Here is a 22,928-nt window from a genome sequence, read left to right as displayed (position 1 = left end):
CTGATACATTTCACCATGTCCAGAGTTTAAAAAACATGAGACATGATGAGTCCATTTTATGTGCATGGAGGACCATGTTGGAAAACAGGATCATCTTCAAAAATGTTCATAGAATGTATCAAAAAACTATGCATGGCTTTTAAATATTCTTTGCATAAAATATCTTTCAATTCCATTATTCCTAAGAACATTTAAAAATACCTATATATGTCATTGGGTAATTTGTTTAGCATATTGTGTCTCAATTTTCTTATCTACATGTAGATAATACAAATAATATAACAATAAATGGATATATAAAATAAGTAATACTCTGTATTAATGAAAAAGCTTGTTGTTATTGCCAGAGTGATAATGAGCATAAAAAAATACAGGCAGATGTTCATGAAACAGCTGTTCAAAAATATAGAGTATTATTATTTGGACTCAGTAGGAAATTATCCCCAGTGTGCTGTTCCTTTAGCAAAAGTTTATTCACTTACACCCCTTGATTCCTTTTCTACAATTCATGTAATCATGAAAAGTTATTGCTTTCTTGTCTCAGTCTATTAAGTAGATGGTTGAATGCACAGAGCTCACATCTGAATCAGCACAAAAATGAAGCCTGGAGGAGGAAAACAGAAAGGGAGTCTGGAGCTTCCACGAAGCCATTCTCATCCGTCAACCTGCCCACTCAAATACCAGGAAATCAACTCATTTAAACAGCCTGGGAGGCAAACCTGAGTTATAATACTGTTCCTGAGTGCTGGTGAAAGAAAAATTGTTCTGTACACCAAGTCCCATTTGTCATATTCTCTACAAACACGTGATAATTGTTTTCTTATTTAAATGCTCGAAATCAACCAAAACAAATGTGTATTGTCAGGTTTCTGGGAGTTTTCTCAAAACAAACGGGATAATGACGACATGCGGTTGGTTCCTTGTGCTCTTAGCAGAATCACAAAAGCGCAAGGACTTGAGAAAAGTCAGTTCTGTCTGGTCCAACGCTACCATGCAAAAAACAGAACTAGAGTTGAGTTAATAAAATAGTTCATTCTAGTTTGTAATTATTTGTGCTGTCATTCTTACCTGTCCAAAATGTAAGTTACTTACACACAGAACATCTGAGGAATCCCTCATAATGATATCGCCTACACAGTTGTCCTGTTCTTTCTAGTATTTTCCTCCCTAGAAAAATATCAACAGTGTCCAACTCCAACCTAGTTTGCAATTCCTCAATGCTAGTACTCAGAACTTACCAAAGTGACCATTCTGTGGTCTTTATAACCCAAAAGATCAGCTGCATGTACGTAATATCTTAATACAATTATATGTATGTGTGGAAGGAGCTGGAAAGATAGCCCCCTAAGTAGTTACACTAGCAGCTTCATACTATATGTGTTCTCATTTAGCAACACATAAATAGATTTGTTCTTAAGCACATTTTGAGTTCTCAGATATTAGTAATATGTCTGTGGAAGCAACAGGATGGGGTGGATTGAACATCCCATTTGACGTAACTATTATGTTGCTGCTTGGTATGGCCACATTCTTATATTGGAGGCTTTGGGTGAGTTCTAACTGTGCTTCTCATTCCAGCTTCCTGCTGAAGCAAACCTGGGAAGGCAGCAGGGTGATGGTTCAAGTCGCGGGGGTCCCTGCTACCACAGGGGGGTGGTCCCTGGACTGCTTTCCTAACTCTTAGCTTGGCTGGCTCAGACTTGGCCATTTCGGGTGTTGAGGTCATAACCTGGGGTAAGAAAGATTTCATTCATTTCCCTTTACATCTCAAATGAAAAAAATATTTATCTTTAAAAAAGCAACCAGGTAAGGTCAAGCTTTTTGCCTCCTGTGTTTCAACATCTGAACCATGTGGTAGTCAGCCGTGATTAGCAGAGAGACACCGACGCTTACGTAAGCATCACTTCAAAGGCTTAGAAAGAGAAGAAACACAAATGTGCTAGAATAAGAAAGAGGAGATGTATCTAATATACTGGTTACAACACACAAATGAATGGAAATTTTATTTCTGGCTTCATGGTTCCAAGTATCTGAATATATTCCTGGCTAAACGTGCCAGGTCCATGGAGTTACAGTTTCCATTCAGTCTGGTTTCTGTTTTCCAACTCCCTTTTGTGGACATCAAATAAATCACGGTCACACATTTTGCATTTTTTTTTTTTTTGTCTTGAGGCTGTATCAGTTACCTGAAGTGAAGCCAGGATTTAATGACAAAATTGAGATCAGTTTCTCAAAGAGAAGGGAACCTAAACAAGTCCTCACACAGACATTTTCAGAGTAATTGTAAAGGTTCACTTTCATAATATCTGAGAGTGTTACATTAGAAAGTCATTGAATTAAATTCTTTGCTTGACTTTATTTGTGTGTGCTTCATAGGGATCCATCAGAAATGGACATAATGATATGCCAGAACCTTATTTCTGTGGCAAGATGGACTTTGCTAAGATGATTAAGTAGAAATCTGAACCACGTAGTTCCCTGTTCTCACAAGTTCCTTCAAGAGATGGATGCGACAGTAGAAGCAGAGAGAGAGAAAGAGCGGCAGAGAAATTTGATGACGTGATGCCACAGTGTTGGAGATGGGGAAGAGTTTGGAACAAGAAGCGAAGGCAGCTTCAGGAGCTGAAAGTGGCAAGAAAAGGATTGTTCCTTGCAGCCTCCAGGAGGAAGGAAGCTTTCCTAGCAGTGGGTTTTCAGTTCTGTGAGACACACTTGGGACTGAGCTCTCCAAAATACAAGATACTGAGTTCGTGTTGCTTCAGGCCAAGAGGTTTGTGATAATTTGTTATAGCAGCTATAGGAAACTGATTACCTGGAAAAGGAAACTGGTATTTCTGAGTTTTAATATGTATCATCCTTTTGATCTATGTATGAAACAATGCCTGTGTTTAGTGTACTTTGCTTTAGACATCTATTTAAATTTATATTCAAACACTGAGAGGTTCCACTCTTGGCTACATCCTCCACAGATCTGTAGTCTGCTGGTAAGCATCCTGCCTTTTGCTTTCTTCCTGTTACCATGGCTGACTTTTCCCGAGTTCCCCTGTAGAACCACTCAATTTTTAAGAGTAGATGTCTTTATCACCCTGGTACCAAAGATTTCATGAAAGAAAACTGGAACAATCACTGATTTCTACAGATACAAAACTCAGCTAAAATAGTAGGAAGATAAATACAGTAACTTAAAAAAAAATAAGTATATACTACCAGTAAATGTTAGGTAATTCCACGGACTGAATTTGATTTTACAGCTGAAATACAATTAATGTCATGTATCATATCAGTATTATAATAAAAACAGAAGCCATCTGATTACCTAAACAGATCTTCAAGAAGCACTTGACAAAATCCAACAATGTACCGTGAGGATAGCACTCAACAAATTAGAAAAGAAATGAAACATCCTTTATCTGGGAAAGGACTTCTGGGAAGGACGTACAGCCAACTTCACATGGAAAAGTGGAAGACTGTAAGTTTTCCTCCCTAGGTTAGGAATAAGACAATGATGTCCACTCTTGCCAAATCTATTGAATTCTGTACTTAAGTTTGTTCCTCAGCAATTGATGCATAGATGAATTCTATACCTTTGCAATTAATAGTCTAAGTGATTAGCCATTCAAAAATGCAACTGCATTGAAAACTACAGTACTAAAGAATGAACTTAACAAGAGATTTGTAAAATTTAACATTTTGAAAGCAACAGATGTGGGAGGAAATGAAAGATCTAAGCACATGAAAAACATCCAGAATTCATGGTTTTGAAGTGTAAACAGTAAGATGCTTGTACACCCCAATGATCCATGCACTCGGCACCATGTCTATCAGAATCCCAGCTGAGTTCGTGAATGGGAGATCTCATGGATGCTAGAATGATAACTCAGCATATGCGTAAAAATGAATCCCAAGTGGAGATGGGAATTAAATATCACAGCAAAGGCTGTATACTTCTGGGAGTAAAACTTCGTGACACTGAGTTTGGCAAGTAACTCTTACAAATGCTCCAAAGGGTTGGTGACAAGAGAAAACAAAAGTTGGACTTCCTGCAAATTTTGAAACTTTTGCAAAGAATACTATGGAAAAGCAAAAACAGTGTGGACAATGGGAAAATATCTGTACATTGTATATCATAAGGAACTTACATTTAGAATAAAAAATGATAATAATACAAAAAGACAAATGGCCCAATTAAAAAAATAGTCACAGTATTTCCACAAAGAGTATGTAAATAGCCAATGGGTACCCGGTCAGTGTGCGCCAGGGAGCTGTTAATCAGAAGCACAATGAAGCTACCGCACAGACACCACACTGGAGAGACTCACAGCACAAAGCAGCCTGTCTAAGGCCAGCCTATGCTGTGCATGGAAATACAGAATGATACAAATCTCATTTGAAAACAGCCTGGAAAATTTTTCACTGATTTCAAAAAATGGCTTACTAACCACCAAACTCCATTGTTACCTATCCACCTATGAGAAAAAACAATCCACATAGAGGCTCGTATATCAACATGAAAAGCAGCTAAGGCTAACAAAAATGCAGACAACCCAAGTGTCCACTAGTGGGCAGCACGTCCACTGGAATATTATTCAAAGCATCATAAAAGCAAAATACAGATGCGTCTTTACAACACTGATCAACCCGGGAAACATAATGAAACATGGATGGTTGTGACTGATCTAGTGTTATGTAAAGAAAAAAGGAAAGACATGGCGAAGAGCTGGAGAAGGCTAGGGGAAGGGAGGACAGGAGGGTGATAGGGAAAGGCTGTGGTCCTTTGTGTCCTGAGGTGTTCTGATTTCACTCGTGCCGGCTGCTTCCATCCGTGAATAAACTGAATTCCACTCAATGGTAGGGTTTACTTGGATAAAATGTGTGGTACCTGTCTCAATCAAACTGTTAAGGAAATAACTATTGTTATCTCTGTCTGGTTTATCTTACTAGCAGTAGGACCAATACTTGCTTTCTGGAAGGTCATGTTGGTTTGAGTCCTTTTGCTTAGTTCGGCTCAAAGTTAGTACCATGAGGTGTCTTCAATACAGAAAGTACAGCATAGTTCTTTGGAGAACCTTTCCTCAACATTTAATACAAAGGTGACATCATCAGCCCTTAGTTCCCAGGGCTGCCACTGACCCGCTTTATTCAACTGGAAGGTATAATTAATTTATAATATCACAATACACCTAAAAACAAAAAAAGGACCGCAACAACTTATGCTGCTTTCAATATCGTATCTGCAACTTGAAAATTTTCTCAAGAGTAAAGCAGTGACTTCTAGAAATGTGAAGTAGACAAGTCAAATATTATATAAAGCCATCAGGTAAGTAGAAAAGGAGCTAAGTCAAAACACTGGGCCAAAGAAATTACATGTAACAGGCACCTCCACCACAAATGCAGAAATGTACTGATACGATGAAAAGCTAGGCAGTTCTATGGGGTGATAATGTCTACAGAATCAGATAACTTATTCAAACATACTGAACTGACATGAAAAAATAATTTGGCTGAATCAGGCCATTCTGAGGAAAAGATAACTCACTGAGGTTGCAAGGACAAATTGCTACTTATATGAACACAAAGCAGTGAATTTCTAAGTACACAGAATTGCAAAAGACAATAATAAGCTTGATATGTTATGGACTCGGGTAAGCCTGGGAGGGTCTTCCAGACCAGACCTACAACACTGAGGTTGACAAAGATATCTAGGAATCTATTTGACCATTAAAAAACTTTTTGAAGATTGCTTGACACACTAAAAAGTGGTTCATCCTGGGCCCAGTGGCTAAATTCCTCTCCTTGAACACACTGAGATCCCATATAAGCACCAGTTCTGATCCCAGCAGCCCCAAATCCCATCTAGCTCCCTGCTTGTGGCCTGGGAAAGCCGTTGAGAACGGCCCAAAGCCATGAGTTCCTACACCCATGTGGGAGACTTGGAAGAGGCTCTGTGCTCCTGGCTTCAGACAGGATCAGTTCTGGCCACTGCAGCCAGTTGGGTAGTGAAATCAATGCATGGAAGATCTTCCTTTCTGTCTCTCCTTCTCTCTGAACATCTGCCTTTCCTATAAAAATAAATCTTAGAAAACAAAAAGCAGTTCATCCATACACATAGTTTGATAATCAAATTTCTGTGCTATCTGGTCTACCCAATTTCATCAGTTCTTACACATACATTTCCACATTTCTGAGTATCAGTATGCTTTTCCTTAATGTACGCAAAATTACAATGTGTCTTACAATCAGTATCATCTTAGATATGATGAATCACTTCACCAAGTTATTAATTTAGTCTAGACAAAATAGTCTTGATGTTAGAAAATTGCAGCTAACTTCTTTCTTGGTTGATAAAGAATTTAGAAATGTCATCCAGTCTATGACGTTTGGTCTCCGAAACCTCTGTCTCATTTAGTAAATGTAACATCAAGTCAGAGAGGGATGATGGGTGACTTAAGAGACAGGGCCGATTCAAGGCTAGCAGGTCAAACTGCTGCCGGCGAAGCTGGCATCCCACAGGGCTGGCTGCCTGCGTCTTGTGGGAAAACAGTGAAGGAGTCCTGGGCCCTGGCCACTAATGTGGGAGACCCAGAAGTAGCTCCTGACGGGCATATTAAAATGTCACTTGTTGTGGCCGTCTGGGAAGAGAACCAGTCTATGGAAGATACCTTTCCCTCTGCCTCTCTGTCTCTCTCTGTAACTTTCAAAACCAGTAAAAAATCTTTAAGAAGGAAAAGAAAAGATACCATATTGGAGTCAGAAACTGGTGGCCAATAGTATAATAGTAATAAAGACATTAAAAACCATTAAACCTCTCTAACACATTAACGGTGCTGTCTCAGAAGAGGTTACACCCTAAGTGGCTATGACTGTATGACTGTGGCCAAGAAACTATGACAACGGAACTGGAATGACAGCGAATTAAAATGGAGTGCGCAGTAAGAGCATTTCTCACTGAAAATGCATTAGTAGCAAGTGTAATTTTACAGGTGCATGAAATGTTCCCTTGTTGGGTTGGCACTTAAAAATTTTCAGAGAGAACTCCTGCAGAAAGCCATAATGCCTGTAAACATTTATTACAATTTTGTTTCAAAGACGTGGAAATCTTTTCAAACTATTTTCTCCTCAGTTTTTTTCCTTTCAAATTTCTTTCACTTGGGTTGGGAGATCTGAGTCTTTTTTGAGTCAATGCTAAGACATTACTTTCCTCTGTCATTTATTTCTATGTTTCTTTGAAAAAAAAAACACACAAAAGAAGGAATAATGAATACATAATTCCAATCTGAATATGAGTGTAATAAGTAAGAGGCCAGGGCAAATGGAAAGCAACTCTAATATTTTGCTTAAGCAAAAGGAAAGAATAAAAGCGCTGCACCTCAAAGTTTTTTTTCCTAATCATTTTTCAGTTCAACCAGTTTCTCCTCTTTCCTCTCTACTTTGCTTTCTTATCTACAATAATGTTCCTCTTATTCAAAATTCATTCTAGCATATTTTTAAAATCAACAAATTTTTACAAAGAAATCTTTCAATTTGTAAAGGGAAACAAAAGCAGTACTGAATGTGTCTTCAAATTGTTTGAGTGCATCAATCCCCAATCTTGTGTATTTGGGTTAAAGAGTAATTGGCACTAGGAAATCTCTCCTTATCTAATAATGGGGACGATTAAAGCTATCACAGAGACCCAGTATATGATTGTTAAAACATAAAAATAAAAACATATTGCATGAATGTTAATATTATTATTGTTATTAAAATCTTTTTTTTAAAGATTTATTCATTTTATTACAGCCAGATATACACAGAGGAGGAGAGACAGAGAGGAAGATCTTCCGTCCCATGATTCACTCCCCAAGTGAGCCGCAACGGGCCAATGCTGCGCCGATCCGAAACCTGGAACCTGGAACCTCTTCTGGGTCTCCCACGCGGGTGCAGTGTCCCAATGCATTGGGCCGTCCAAAACTGCTTTCCCAGGCCACAAGCAGGGAGCTGGATGGGAAGTGGAGCTGGGCCCAAAATCTTTTTTTTTTTTTTAAGCCCAAAATGTCTGGCATCACAGTCATATGAGCATGTAGTATATACTGTTGGTTTCGCCGACCGCAGGGAAAGAATAACTCAGCCTAATATATAAAAAATAATTTAGATGCTTTTATTTCAGGGAACCACGGTCATGGGCTTCCCTTCCCTGTGCGGCAGGAAGACAGGTGTGAAGGAGAGGACCACAGAGGAAGAAGAGCCAGGAAGAGATGGGAAAGGGTCTTTTTAAACTCTCCTTGACACGGAAGCTGAAATCAGGGGTTGCATGGATCCTTATTTGGTGGGAGGATATGGGTTTGTGTTCCTCATTGGTGCAATGGTGGTTTCACAGCCTGAGAGGCCTGCCAGAGTTCTGGATTTGGCTGGAAGCAAACTCCGCCCTCTTCCGTTACCGTGGTAACCATCATATAGCAACACACATGATGGGTTGACTCTACACATTTAAAAACTGATATTGTATACATTAAAAGCTGACATTCCACAGGAAAAGTACACCCTCAGTTGCACAGACACAATTTGGAATATCAACTTTAACACAGCTAAATTATCTAGCATTATTTGGGAACAAAAAGCTAACTCTGAGTTATCATTTTTCATGTATACAAATTTTTAAATCAAAATGTGCAGATGTCTCCTAGCAGACAGGAAATTTAAAGGTGTGGTAGTTTCGCAAAAATTTCAAACAGAATTCTTTGCTCCAGAATTATTTAGAGCATGGCACATGGCTGATTAGAGTGACAGAAAACAGAGAGGAAGAAGCCACAGGGAGGCAAGAGCCAGCATGTGGGACACTGGAGGAGGTGAGAATAGGGCCAGAGCTCCAGGGCTAATGATTAGGACTTATAATACCTTTTTTCTTTTTTTGTGGGGGGCGGGGGGAAGAATTTCTAGAACAAGTGAAAACACACATTGTAGGATATTTATAATATCTTTTAAAATTTGTTTCCATATTTTCTTGTTTGCATAGAGTCAGTTCAAAGTATGTTCGTAGCTCCTAGAAAAGGGGCAGAATCTTTGTTGGAGATTTCCTCCCTTGGTGGTTTTCTTTTTTTTTAAAGATTTATTTTTATTACAAAGTCAGATACACAGAGGAGGAGAGACAGAGAGGAAGATCTTCCGTCCGATGATTCACTCCCCAAGTGAGCCGCAACGGCTGGTGCGCGCCGATCCAAAGCCGGGAACCAGGAACCTCTTCCAGGTCTCCCATGTGGGTGCAGGGTCCCAATGCATTGGGCCGTCCTCAACTGCTTTCCCAGGCCACAAGCAGGGAGCTGGATGGGAAGTGGAGCTGCCGGGATTAGAACTGGCGCCCATATGGGATCCCGGGGCATTCTAGGTGAGGACTTTAGCCGCTAGGCCATGCCGCTGGGCCCCCCTTGGTGGTTTTCTACTGCCACCCTTGACCTACACATTAAATCCATCAACACCAGGAAGACACTGAGATTTCCATTCTGGCAATATGATACGGTCTCTAAATATCTCACATTTCAAGTTCATGAAAATAAAAAAAAAAAAAAAAAGCTTTTCAGTGGTTGCAATGCAAAATGAGCTGGAACACAGGGTAGTTTTGCTAGGAACGCCAGCTGGTATCTTTTACCTAGGTTGCCTTTTCAGACAAGTGAGAATCAAGACAGTACACATGTAGAAAGTGAGAATTGTTACTGAGTTTCTGTATCAACTCAGGGCTACCTCTTTAAAAGGATGAGCAAGCCAGAGGAATAGGAAACAGCAGGCACGTGAAAGATAACGCGCTTTCATCTGGTACATCATTTGCTACATGGTCCCAACAACCAGGTCTGGGTTAGGCCGAAGCCAGGAGCCAAGGTTTCTTTCCTGTTCTAGTTAGATGGCAAGGACACAATCAATCAGGCCATCTTCTTCCAGCTTAGCACAAAACTGAAGCAGAGACAGAGTAGCCAGGACTCAGGCTGGCACTACAAATGGTAGCTTCTAAGGTGCACCACAGCACCAACTCCGACGCTACCTGTTTAGTAGTGTCACGGGTTGTTGGAGCCTCTCTGATGAAATGTCAACACCCAGATAGCTTAGACACAGGGGGGAGTACTGGAGGCTAAGGAGCCTGAGGTCAAGGGCCTGGAAGACTCACAGACTGGTGGAGGGGCTGTTTTCTTGGTTCATAGCATCTTTTTGCTGTGTCTTCAGCATGGAAGAAAGGGTCAGAGGTCTCTTTCTTAGAAAGGCATTCCTCCACCCTCTTTACCTAAGGACCTTCCAAAGCACCACCTCTCAATACCCATTAAGGATTAGGGTTTCAAAAAATGAGCTAGAAGACACACACATTGAGAACAGAGCCAAGCAGTACATAGTTTATGCCCTTGGGAAAGTTGAGTGGAAGTTGAGTTAGCAATCCCAGCAATAACAACAGGGAAGTGCTTCAGTTCTTTGTGCCTTGAATTTATACTAGAAAGATCTTCAGGAAAAGCCTGAAGCTACACAGCATAGTGCTCCAGGGCACTGGCAGAGCAACTTCACCTGTGTCCTGGGACACCTTCAGTCATTGCCTCTAAGGGATAAAACATGAGATGTTGAAGAATCAAACAGGCTAACAGGTAGCAGGTAGAATTAAAGAAATAGTAACCAGCAGAATTGGACGACTGGAGACAAAGTAGAATGATATGAGAAACATTATGACATATTCACCACTTATACCATTATCCATAAAGATTCTTTTTTCCAAGAAAAAATGTCCAACTAAATTAGGTCATTTTTGGCAAACTTAACCACATAATATTTAAATCTATTTCTTATATTTAAAAAAATCTGCTTACATATTTTAAATTATTGGAAAGGGACAATACACAAATGAAAGAATTTAACCATGAAAAAGATCATTAATGAAGAACTTCTTAGGGCTAATAGCCCAGCAGAAAACACAGAGAGAAAAAAAAAAAAAAAAAAAACCAGCAGGGAACATAACCAGAGAAAGATCCTCACCCTCACTACCACAAAGAAATTCTTCACTCCCATTCACAGACTGATTCATTCTAACCACACCAACAATTGATGAGGAAGCAGCCCAGCCAGGGAGGAGGCTCTCCTGGGAGAGCAGAGTGCACCGTGGAACACCCACTGTGTAGCAACCATGTGGTGTATCTATCAAAAGTGAAAATCCAACTATCTTTGGGACAACACTGTAGCTCCACCTGTTTGGGTACTAGACAAGGCCTAATGAAAATACAGGTCAAAGAAAGGTAGCTCCAATACTACTTGAATAGTGCCACTTTTGGTTTTAAGATCACCATGTAATGTAAGATATTGCGAATTTATCACAGATAGATTCCACTGTAGAGATGAGACATAAAGCCACCAGATGGTACTTACTTTTGTGGACCCAAGAGGTTGGTGGCTCTGGCTGTCAGTTACCCTTTCCCCTTCTCCAGGCCCAGGTTGGCCCGGTCACTTTGCCCAGTGTTCTTCACAGACAGTGGTGCCAGCAGAGCAGCAAAACTGTCCCCTTCACAGTCAACATGGCATCAACCAGGCTCACTGTATTACCTCTTCATGAGCTAATTTTAGCCATCACTTAGAAGACCGCATGAATTAGCACTTTTACCACAGGCAACTCAGGCACTACTGGTTCATCTCCTTGTTTTGCAAACTCTACCAGCTTCATGCTATTTATAGCCACAGAATCGTAGACAAATACAGTTGTTTCAAAAGTCACAGCGGTCTATACCGGAGTAACAGATTATTACATTAATGTAGACTTAGAAAATATTAAGGAGGGTGAGTCCCACTTCCATCATACCAAAGGTTGCCTTCGTTCTACAGAACAAGGATTTGCGTTCTGCTGCGAAAAGCAAGCAACCGGAAGAACGCAGAAAAATGCTGCTTGGCTTTGGCTCCTTATCATGGGCTGACAAAGGAGGCCGAGTCACAGTTCATCTGCCTAGTGTTCCCTTGGACTTTGCTCAGTTCTCCTTTCGCAGTGCTGGCCCTGAAAGGTGTCCTCAGTACTAGATCCAGGCAGAACTTGATTCTTTTCTAGATGGGGTCCTTAGAAATCATGGGGACTCTAAATTGTCTTAGGTTAGGATGTTTTCCAAAAAGCTGCTAATGAGAGCTCATGCCAGTTTGGGCTAAACAGCTTCAAAGCCTGTCATATTTCTATGCACAGGAGGGTATCAGTTCTCACAGGCCTTTCAAATTCTGATGAGTTCCCCAGACACTCATTTCAAAATATCTCTAGTTTTTCCTAATTGTTTCAGCAATGGCTCATAAAAGGGTTTTTTTTTTTGAAAACATATTTTTATCTTCAAAATGTTTATGAGAGTACTTTAAAAAGTTTGTGGAAAAGTAGAATTACAGGGCGAGTTCATTTTGGTGGATATATTTTTGAAGTCCATGCATGATTTTTTTTTTCATAATATGTATTTTTCATGAACTTCTGAAGGCTTCTCATGTTTTGCAGGAAAAAAAAAATGTGTTTCCTCGTGGGAGTTTTACCTGTCAGAATGACATGGCTCTGTGATTTATTTGTAATATCTCAGTAATATTGGTCCATCAGGAGAATCATCCCTTTCTCATTCAGTCAGAGCTCTTTGGTTTAGTTGTTGTTTACGAGGCTAGAGCTGATGCGATCCACAATGCAGGAACGTTTGGGAATCAGCATTTTTCTATGACCATATCCTCCTTCATTTCAGTTCTCTTCAAACAGAATTTCGGTATAACTAGGAACTAATAATGTATGTTTACTGGGAAAAATTATATTTTAAAAGAACAGCTAAACCCTACAATATCTTGAAATTGGACTTTGAGAGCAACTTGCTATGTTAGAATAGCTACATCTGGGCCCAGCTAAATCCTTACCGTGTATGTGCCAGGATCCCATATCGATGCCAGTTTGTGTTCCGCCGCTCCACTTCCCTTCCAGCTCCTTGCATGTGGCCTGGGAGGGCAGCAGAGGAGGGCCCAAAGTCATGGGACCTGGCACCTGCCTGGAAGACCCAGAAGAGGCTGCTGGCTTCACACTGACTCAGCTCTGGCTACTGTGGCCATTTGGCGAGTGAACCTGCAGATAGATGCAAGATCTTTCTCTCTGTCTCTCCTTCTCTCTGTAAATCTGAGTTTCCAATAAAAAAGAATAGCTACATCTCCAGGAAAAAAAAATAAGCTTCAAGTACACAAAATCATGAAGAGGGCCTAAACAAACTTCTTAGATATATCAGAAGTAAGATCCAGAAAAAAAATGGACTACATTCAAGTGTATCACATTTCCAAAAATAAGAACGTAAGCTAGGGACTCTGAGAGAATTGTGCAATTCACATATTTGATAAAGTACTTCGAAGCATAATTTGCAAGGTCTGGTACAATTCAATTTATAAATGGGATTCACCTAATTAAAGTATGAGCAAAATGACTTGGGTAGAAATTTCGTCAAGGAAGATACAACAAATGTCTCCCAAACCCAAAAAAGACATGTGGCATATTGCTAATTGGGGAAACGCAAGTCAAAGCTTCAATGAATTACCGCCTTCGCCACCGACTAACAACATTCAACCAACCCACAAGCAGATAGTCCTACGTGTTGGTGAGGATGCAGAGAAACCAGAACACTGATATAGAGTTGGTAGCAAGTGAAATGATGCAGATACCTTAGCAAATAGTGTGGCAGTTCCTCCATAAACACAGAGCTACCATATGGTCCATCAGTTTTACTCTCAGGTATGTACCGAAGACACTCTGAAGAGGAAAAAGGACAAAAAGAAGAATCCCCTTTCTTGAAGGGCGTCACTTACTGAGGTTCCATTTCAGGCCTGTTGTTGTAACCTGGTTGCAAGGGCTTCCAACAGGAATGAGGCCACACCAGTTCCCTTCCTTCCCAGTGTCTACGTGCAACTTGTGCTTTCCCTGGAGGAAAGAAAGAACGGTCATTAAGAGCAGGAAAGAGAGCAGACAACATCGATGTGCACTGAGGAGCCGACGGCAGGTGCCAAAATATCATTTTAGGATTTCCACAGCGTTATAGCCTCAATCCTAGCAATAAACATACATTCCTTGTGCTAACTGATCCTAAGAACTTCCTCCTGATTTAATCCTAAGAAAGTTTATGTGGAGGTTTATTTCATGAGATTTTTCCACAGGAGAAAATCAAGCTTGCACAGTGAAGTGGATCCAGGACCACAGTGAGACCAGAAGATTCTCACCTTGTCCACAGATTGCAAGGATCAATTCCAAAGCCAAAGCCAATCCCGTATACCTAGCTGAAGCACTTTGGGATACAGATTTCTCAGGTCTTAATCAACACTTGTTCAAACATGGATAAAATGTTTACATATTAAGTTTGTAATTTCAGAATTCAGTTTCAATTTCAATTCAGTGATTAATATGATCTACCACTAGCACAGATTGGCTAGAAGTACCTGTACCAAATAGTACATGATTTTCCTCAAAGACTTCTTTCACTCTGGTTATGAAAACCAGTGAAATTCACCACATTTAAATTTGTCAGGTCAGAATTAACTACACTGTTCAACCAAGGTAACAATATGCCTTTTTTTTCTTTTTTTTTTTTATTCATTGATTACATTGTATTATGTAATACAGTTTCATAGGTACTGGGATTTCTCCCCACCTCCTTTTTTTCTTTTTAAATAGAGTACTTGAATATCCCCCTTGTTCCCCAAAGCAATGGTCTTCCATTTATTTTCACTATGTTTACAGTAAGCTCAGTTTTTAACAAGGTATCTCAAAACCTTATAGGAAAACACCAAGGTATACGGATGTTCCACAGCAGGATAAAATAAATGTTTCATAAATCAATGCTGGATGTATTCCAATTTGATAAAATAGTGTCTTAAGTATGATCAGCATAAATGACCACAGTAAGGCATTTGGGTCTCCCTGGGTACTTATTTTGCTTTTATTCCAAGGATCCATCTTGCATTCTATGTTGTAGTTTTCTGAGAACTCTGTTGCCAATACACAGTGACACAGTAGAAGCAGGCTCTTGTCGTCTGTACCAAAGAGTTGCTTTGCTAGTAAAATAATTGTCTAGGGTATGTGTTACTCCTTGAAGCTTAACACAGGCTGGTTCAGAGCCTTACTCTGTACCTAATGTATTTACATATTCCCAGGGTATGCTTAATACTTCCATTCAATCACTGAATTAGAAAGTCATGAATTCAGTTAAAAGGGACTAAATACAGGAACTTTACATGAAGTATGAGATTTTGAACTCATCAATCCCTGGGAGGAAAGAGGCATGTGTAATTGACGGGGACACAGACAATAGTGGTATGTAACACAACGCAGGTGATGTGGAGCTAGACATGAAACTGCAGAATGAGAGCTGAACCAGCTTTATCCGTGTAGCCATTGTCATTTCTGAACCTCCTTGTTAGTGACAGACACCAGTTATCTATCACAGAACTACATACGTAAACACTGTAATAAACGCACAGAAAACAAACACTTCAGCAACACGACAAGTTGGGGCAGAGGGTAAGCAAGTGATTCCCTGAGGAATTAAAGTTGTGCTGGACAGACGAGGCTGAACTAGTTCACATCACCCACTGGTGAAGCCAAGCACCGGAACTGAGTGTGGGTTGGGCCAGGTTTAGTCGCAAACAAACAAACGAACGAAAAAACACAGTGCACATTACAGAATGCCAAGGTGAGATGACCTGTACCAGATGTGGCCGCAGCGCTCAAACAGCACATGTGAGAACCAGGGAGGGACGGGGCAGAGCCGGCAGGGGGAATGTGGGCTCCCCTACTGGACAACCACTCCCACTGGAGAGAATGAGTTGGGATGGGGGCAGACCAGACCAGGCCAGGCAGAGCTACAACACCTGTGGGCCTCATATGAGCTGGATTATGGAAAAGTCAGGTTTGGTTGACTGTTCCGACTGGTGCAAGCAAAAATTAGAGTGGGTGAGGGTTGGTTGGGCTTTGCCACAGCATCAGCTGGCAGGGGCTGATACTGGAGGCTAAATCTGTCAAGTTAAACTCCAGAACCACCTGGAGAGTGCATAATCTGGGAGTGGGAGTGGCCTAGAAGGGAGATAGTGGGCTTCTCCCTCTTGGGTTATCACTCCCACTGGAGAACATGAAAACCAGGACAGGGGCAGGGGTGGCTAGACAGAAAGGCAACCAACAGCATGTGTGTGGGCTGGACAGTGGAGCTGGTTACGTTGCACTTGGCTTCAATGCCCATTGACATGTATGAGAGCTGAATGGGATGTGGGACAGACTGGACTAGTCTGCTGCACATACTGGCAAGCAGGAGAACCAGGGCAGGGGGCAGGCCTGGTGGGGGTTATTGGGAGTCGCCCCAACTAGGCTGTAGCTCCCACTGGTTTATGTGAGGGATGAGTGTGAAGTGGGCAGAATCATGCTGGACTGCAACACCCATTGTTTCCAGGGGAAGACAGGCTGGAAACAGAACTGACCCAGCAATTGCAAACACCAGCTGATTGGGGCGATGGACTGTGCTGGGCCCTGTACTTGCAAGTACATATAAGAATCTGGTCTGGGAACACCTCAGACAACGTTTCTTTTGGGATTTCCCCAATCGAACTGCCAGACTCCAAACCCATGGTCTGCCAAGGAGTCCAAGTGCCACAGCCAAGCCTCCTCAGAGGCTCAGATGGAGCAGTGGAGAGTATAACCAGCTGTACATGGAAGATATGGCAGCCTATCAGAATTTGCAGAAGATACCTGGCATCACAACAGAGGACAGAACACATCAGTCAACTACCCCAGCCATATGTTGGCAGTGAAAAACTGGGCAAGTGGAGACTCTAGGTGGACTATGTCAATCAGCGGATTCTGAGTGACCTCATTGTGCTTGGAATGACGATATTGACAGCAATTCATAATTTTTGAACTATCAAAACCACTTGAGCAAGACCCTCGGAGCATACCCCACATCAGGGACCTGGGATAGGTGGGAGACTGGGTGGGGCTTCTCCCTTTGACTCCCTCTTTGCCCCAGATACAGCCACAAAAAAAAATGTGGAAATAATAGTCTTACCCACTTTCCTGTAGCCCTTGAAACTTTGTGCTCTAATTAACTATGTAAAGATTGTCCAAAAAATGGGAAAAATAAAGTTGTGCTGGAAATTGGAAGATAAACAAGTGTCAAGTCCATAGGTGGTGCATCCCCTGCAAAGCTGTGGGGACAGATGCTAGGATCTTGTCATTCATTTATGAGACAAGACAGACAGAGACAGACGCATGCAACATGAGGTTTTTTATGGCAGAACAACTCATCTAGGTGACATATTAGTGGTGAAGATTTGACGTGATGCCTTTTCCCAAACTTACAGAATGTACAACATGGAGAGAGAACACTAATGCCAATCATGGATTATTGCATAAACCTATCAATATTGGTTCATCACTTAATGGAGGTGAGCTGCTTGTAGGGCAGGGGGTGGTGGGACACACCTCAACTGTTCTGAGAAATCAAGTCTGTCTTCTGATGACCTTTCAGTTCCTCATCCCTTAAATGGGACTGACATCAATGGTGGGTTTGAATCCTACACCAGATGAAAGGGGTCATAGAAGGAGACACATAGAGCTGATTTTCAGCAACAGTAACCCCTAAAAGTCAGTTGGTACTGCAAGGCATGAGCTCCTAGCTTTCACTGGATAGCTTCTCTCTGCCCCCAACTGCCCGCAGCCACTGCTCCATCTGTAACAAAAGATTTACATTGAGTAGCTTGCTACACAAGTTTGAGTTTTGTTTTTCCACACCATCCTCCACCATAGAAACAATGCTCTCTGGGACTAGTTCCTGACCCTGCGCTGGCTGCACAAGAGTCAAGTCTGAGGTCACCCCAGGTGAGATATTTTGAGGGAATCCCCAGTTGGGCCAATGGACTCAGACCCTGGCCACAGGGGGAAAAAACACAGGATGTGTGGTCTGCCCTTAGAGTGCATGGACTGGGCCTCCTCAGTTGCTGATGCCTGTGTAGTGGGCAGCATGCTCAGATACACACAGGGGACATGACAGCCAGCTCAACTGGGCCTGCAAGGGGTACTGACTGCCTCATCAGGGGTTGGAAAGTAGAACAGGTTGCAGCACTTGCCTGGTCAAGGTGTGCCACAGGTTCTTAGGTCTGTGGAGGCACTAAGGTAGACTTTCTCAATGAGCAGACCTTGGGGGGGGGGGAGGGGTTTCCTCCTTCCTGGAACAAGGAAACCCACAAGGTTTCAGGGCTATTTAAACGACTCAAGTAACACCCTCAGAACAATCTTCCCTGCGTTGGTTTCTCTAAGGCATGATAAAAGGACCACCCTCCATTCCTGGGTGTTGTATTTTCACAGCAAGGAGTAGCCCTCTTTTCCCTTGTCCCTTGTGGTCACAGGAGAGGGAAACACAAAAACTGAAACATGTGTTCTGTCTACCTTCCTCCACACCTGACCCTCACAACCCTAAACAGAGCCTACATGGGCAAACATCCCTCTCAACTACGTAACAATAATAAAAGTAACTTAAAAAAGAAGCCATGTTCTCTAAAGATTGAGACACTAGCTATGACACAAATGATCGTCCTTGGATGTCAAACATAGCACCCTTAAATAAATTCCAAAGGAGTCACAACAGCCCTTTTTTTATATAAAGAAAGGAACTGATGAGAGGGATCCTTGGAGCACTTCAGAGTCCCTGAGAGTTCGGCACTGGTGCTGACTGCTCGTGAAGGTGGACCCTGCCTGGTCTCCTGCTTAGGACTCTACTCTGGGCATCCTTATCTGAAAATGCACGACATCAGAGGAGGTCTGAGCAGCCCCCAGTCCTCTGGTGGCAGAGAGTAAAGGAAAGCAAGAAAGCCAAGACACGGGAGCAATATGGCTCCTGTATCCTTTCCTGTCCCCTCTCTGTAACAATTGCTCAGACCAGGCAACCTGCTCATGGAAGGCTTCAGCATGACAGACTCACTAGACAGGTGGCTGTCTCATTTTAAGTGTGTGAACATTTTCGGTCTTTACTGATGCCACTTTGTGTTCCCTTTGGAGTTGGAGCCTGCTTAACAGTGTGGCAGTGGCTGGCTGAGTGCATTAGTGTGGTATGTTTGAAGACTCCAGCTGACTTCAGTAAAGAATGATGAAGCAAATAAGGAATTATTCTTCAACTTGTGGGTATTAATCCCCTAAGAGAAGATTCTTCAATTTGTATCACATAATGCAGAGGAAACAACGTATATACATGTTAAGGTTATTATCCCAGGGAGAGGATGGCTGTTATAAAATCCACTGATTTAAATGATAAGTAGTAAGCTTTCTCATCTAGTCTTGCTATATATTCATTGCCTTCCTCATTATTTTCAGACTCAGCAGACCCTAACATTTTCCATCTGGAAATAAAACTACTTTGTGGATTTTAGAAGTCAAGGGTAGGTCTGAACCTCCCATCACTTCACATTTCCTCCACCCTCTCATTCCAAAAAGCTTTCACCCTGTGTGAGTTGTCTTTGTGTGTGAAGTGCACAAATCTTGCTTTTGGGGGTTAAAGGACAATATTACGCTTTCCTCCCGCATCCCGGAGTCCGTGTCATGTCTTTAATAAATGAACAGCTGTACCAAGGAATTTCTGTTCATTCCTTAGATTTCTCAGTGTATAATATATGCTAGCCTATATGAGATCTGACATGGGCAGGCATACAGCCTGACATTAAAAAAAACTCCTCTGAGGATTTATGTCATTAGTGGAGACTAGAGGCACATAAACTAATCATTCACTTCTATCTACCCTCATGAATCATTGCACAGGTTCCCATTCTGGCTTCGTCTCTGAGCAAAGGTAACCCTTTGAAGTCAAAAGCAGCTCCACAGACTAAAGAAAGAACAAAAATCTACCACGGAGAGCTTGCTTTTCCAATTGGAGTTATTTAAACCTACCTAACAACATGAATAAGGCCAGAGACTTGCAGGTTACTGGAAGGCAGCAAAGGTGGTGGCTGTCACATGTGTTGAAAATCACAGGATTATTTTAATGACAGATCGTGGTATGGAGTCACTTTCCGTGGACTGTGATGTCAAGCTAGAGCAAAATGTATGTACAGACAGCGGTCAAAGATCACTGTCACTGTGTTTTGTATATTCCTCTATGCAAATGACTATGACATACTGAGGGAAAGAGATTAAAGGTTCCTCGAGATTTTGCCAACATAGACTCACCAGAATTCTGTTTACATCCTCATGTCCTTCAACCCAATAACTCTGCCAAGTTTTGTACTAAACTATCTTAGTGCAGACCTTACGAAGTAAGCAGCAAATTACGCAGCTCATTCTCCCGCACTGAACACAGGAGTAGCATATTTGTATTTTCTGTTTAGTTTAAAAGATTGAATGGGCAGATGCTCTTGACAGTGTGTAAGATTAAAAAGCAATTCATCAGTTGCATTCAGTGCTGAATCTACATTCGGTAGCTAATTGCAGCTAAAACCGCCAGTGCACAAAGTGGACCCTAGATGAATGCGACACCACTGAAGGCTGGTTAAACAAGGTTAACATACAGGCAGCTCATCTTGGGTTAGTTTGTCAGGTGCTTTAAACATTTATCAACAAACACTGCAAGAACTTGAATACCCTGCAGAATAGGACAGAACAGTGAAAGAAGAGAAGGAGGGCTCTGCAGTACGCTTACAGTATGCTCACAGTACGCTTCCTGATCTCCCGCACAAGTGGACTTTAGCACTAGTATATTCACATGCTTTCAATGCTCATGTACCTGCAAGTGGGCATTAGAGAAACGGTCTCCCCAGTGAGCTTGTAGTTGTAAGACTTTAGTGCAAGAGGACTTGTCTGTTTTCTTTGATTCTGCTCCACAAATGCAAAATATAAAATACAAGTGTATTGGGATTATTGGAAATAGTCTGTAATGAACCCAAGTTATAAATATTTTTAACTTAGGTACTTCTTTTTCGAAATGCACGAATATCTTCAGTTACCTTGGAGAGTTCAAATTGCGTTAGAACATTTTCCAAAGCGATTCCCACGGAAAACCACTTCCCTGGACCAAATAAGATTGAAAATTTGCTAAGTTCTCAGATGCGGCTATTGGAAATCAGCTGGCAGGACAGTAGGTTGACTGTTTTAGGTAGTTGTGTAACAAACCACCATCATACACACACACACAACAATACTGCACTCAATTGTAAGAAAGATCCTTTTTTCCTTCAGAGAATGTTTTGTCTACTTCTTGATGAGAAAATCACTTTTGTCCACAAATAACACCTCCTAGTTTCTCATGGAGTCTTTAATTCATGAAATCCACTAGGCAAATGTTGAGTTGGGATAGTAATTACTTTGCATAAACATTTACAACTATGGTATTTTGGTTTAATAGTTTCACTTTCAAAAAATTTCACTGATCTGATTTTTTTTAAAAAAGCATGATTTTTGCTTTGAAAAATTATTCAATAATTTCAGGCTGCAACTATATAATTTCTGACATGAGCTAGCCTTATTTTTCTATTACAAGGTTAATGACAGTATTAGATAGTTATTAAAAAAAAAGGGAAGCCTTATTACTTAGAGTTAGGCTAGTCTGGTTTATTCAAAACTCAAAAATACTTGTAAAATATATTCCACTATTAGAGATAGTAAGATACTGTTATGATAGGAAATTAATGACTTTTTAATCTCCTTATACTGGGATATTTCACAATAAACTGATGAAGCTGATATCTGTTTTTTTACTTTCTATTAACTCTATACTTGGGCTTTCTTACAATGCATTGCACACTGTCTTTATGCTTCTTTTCATTCCAGTCAGACAGAACCATCTGGTGAGTGTTCTCACACTAAATTGTCAAAAACCTGCTCTTCACGGCTCCAAAAGACACAGACATTTTCAACAATGACTTCTAAAGATAACTCTTATCCCAGAAGTATGCATTTCTAACAGTGGAAACACGATAGGTTTACACTGAAAGATATATTTTGAGCTTTCACATTACTTCAGCTCAGTGTTCTTGCACCTGTCGTAGTGTAGGATCAGCTTGTCCATTTTCTGCCGTTTGCTCCTCCACCACTGCTGCACCTTTAATCCAGAGCCAATGCAAGGCCACAGGCAAGCTGGCCTTCCTCAAGGAAACCCCTTGTATCCCTGCTAGCCGAGATGGCCCACTTCCTGCAAAGCGCAACGATCTGTAATTATTTATATAACATAGTGTGGAATTTTGCTATTGTGCTGAATTTTTCAAATGCATTCTTATTTTATTCCTTAAACATCATCACAGTTTTGGAAAGCAAAATGCCATTTTTTGGTGGGATTTATGGAACAGTGAAAGGGTCACATTATGCATTCTCGTAAATATTTGATTGGCTAACTAGAATACAAGTTAAAACTATGGAGCAGATTCCAATATGCTTTGAAAAGTCTTTTACCAAACTTGGCATAGAAAGAGCATCGAGAGGAATGGAAGGGAGTCCAGACAGAATAGGTCTTTATCTAGAAAACATTTAATTAACTGGACACTGAGACCAATCTAACAATCAATCATTATAAAACTTGTCAGTGGCACTCAACATACACGTTATAAAGTGTAGTATATAAAATGAGGATTACATTACATTATCATCAGAGCGAATTCATCTAATATGCCAGGAATATAGCGTTAAGCACTAACATTACAGCTGCTGATTCATTTACTGTTTTCCATTAATTTCTCTTAGCTTAATTTGAACAAATATTCTCTTACCTTCTCTCCTTTTTGTTAAAAAAAAAAAAACTTCATACATTTCCCTAGTCATTTTTTTTCTTTTATTAATATTTAGCATTATGTGACAGTTTCATAGGCTTTACGAATCCCCCTCCCCCTCCCTCTCCCCTCCCCCCTGGTGGATTCCTCCACCTTGATGCAGTATTACAGTTCAAATTCAATCAAGATTCTTTCCTTGCAAACATATACCAAGCATGGAGTCCAGC

At 41.0% G+C, this 22,928-nt stretch overlaps 1 protein-coding gene across 3 annotated transcripts in view; it reads right to left on the bottom strand.

The window, feature by feature from the left end:
• Nucleotides 1–22,928, bottom strand: part of TPK1 (thiamin pyrophosphokinase 1) — a 352,935-nt gene that overhangs the window by 68,936 nt on the left and 261,071 nt on the right. For all 3 annotated transcript variants that reach the window (XM_058655023.1, XM_058655024.1, XM_058655025.1), the window contains one exon: nucleotides 13,786–13,897. In XM_058655023.1, the coding sequence (XP_058511006.1) occupies nucleotides 13,786–13,897 (112 nt within the window). The remainder of the gene's footprint in view (nucleotides 1–13,785; nucleotides 13,898–22,928) is intronic.

This window comes from Ochotona princeps, chromosome 25, assembly GCF_030435755.1.
Source record: "Ochotona princeps isolate mOchPri1 chromosome 25, mOchPri1.hap1, whole genome shotgun sequence".
Lineage (NCBI taxonomy): Eukaryota > Metazoa > Chordata > Mammalia > Lagomorpha > Ochotonidae > Ochotona > Ochotona princeps.
Note: the sequence above shows the minus strand (reverse complement) of the source record. Positions and strands in the feature narration are given on the sequence as shown.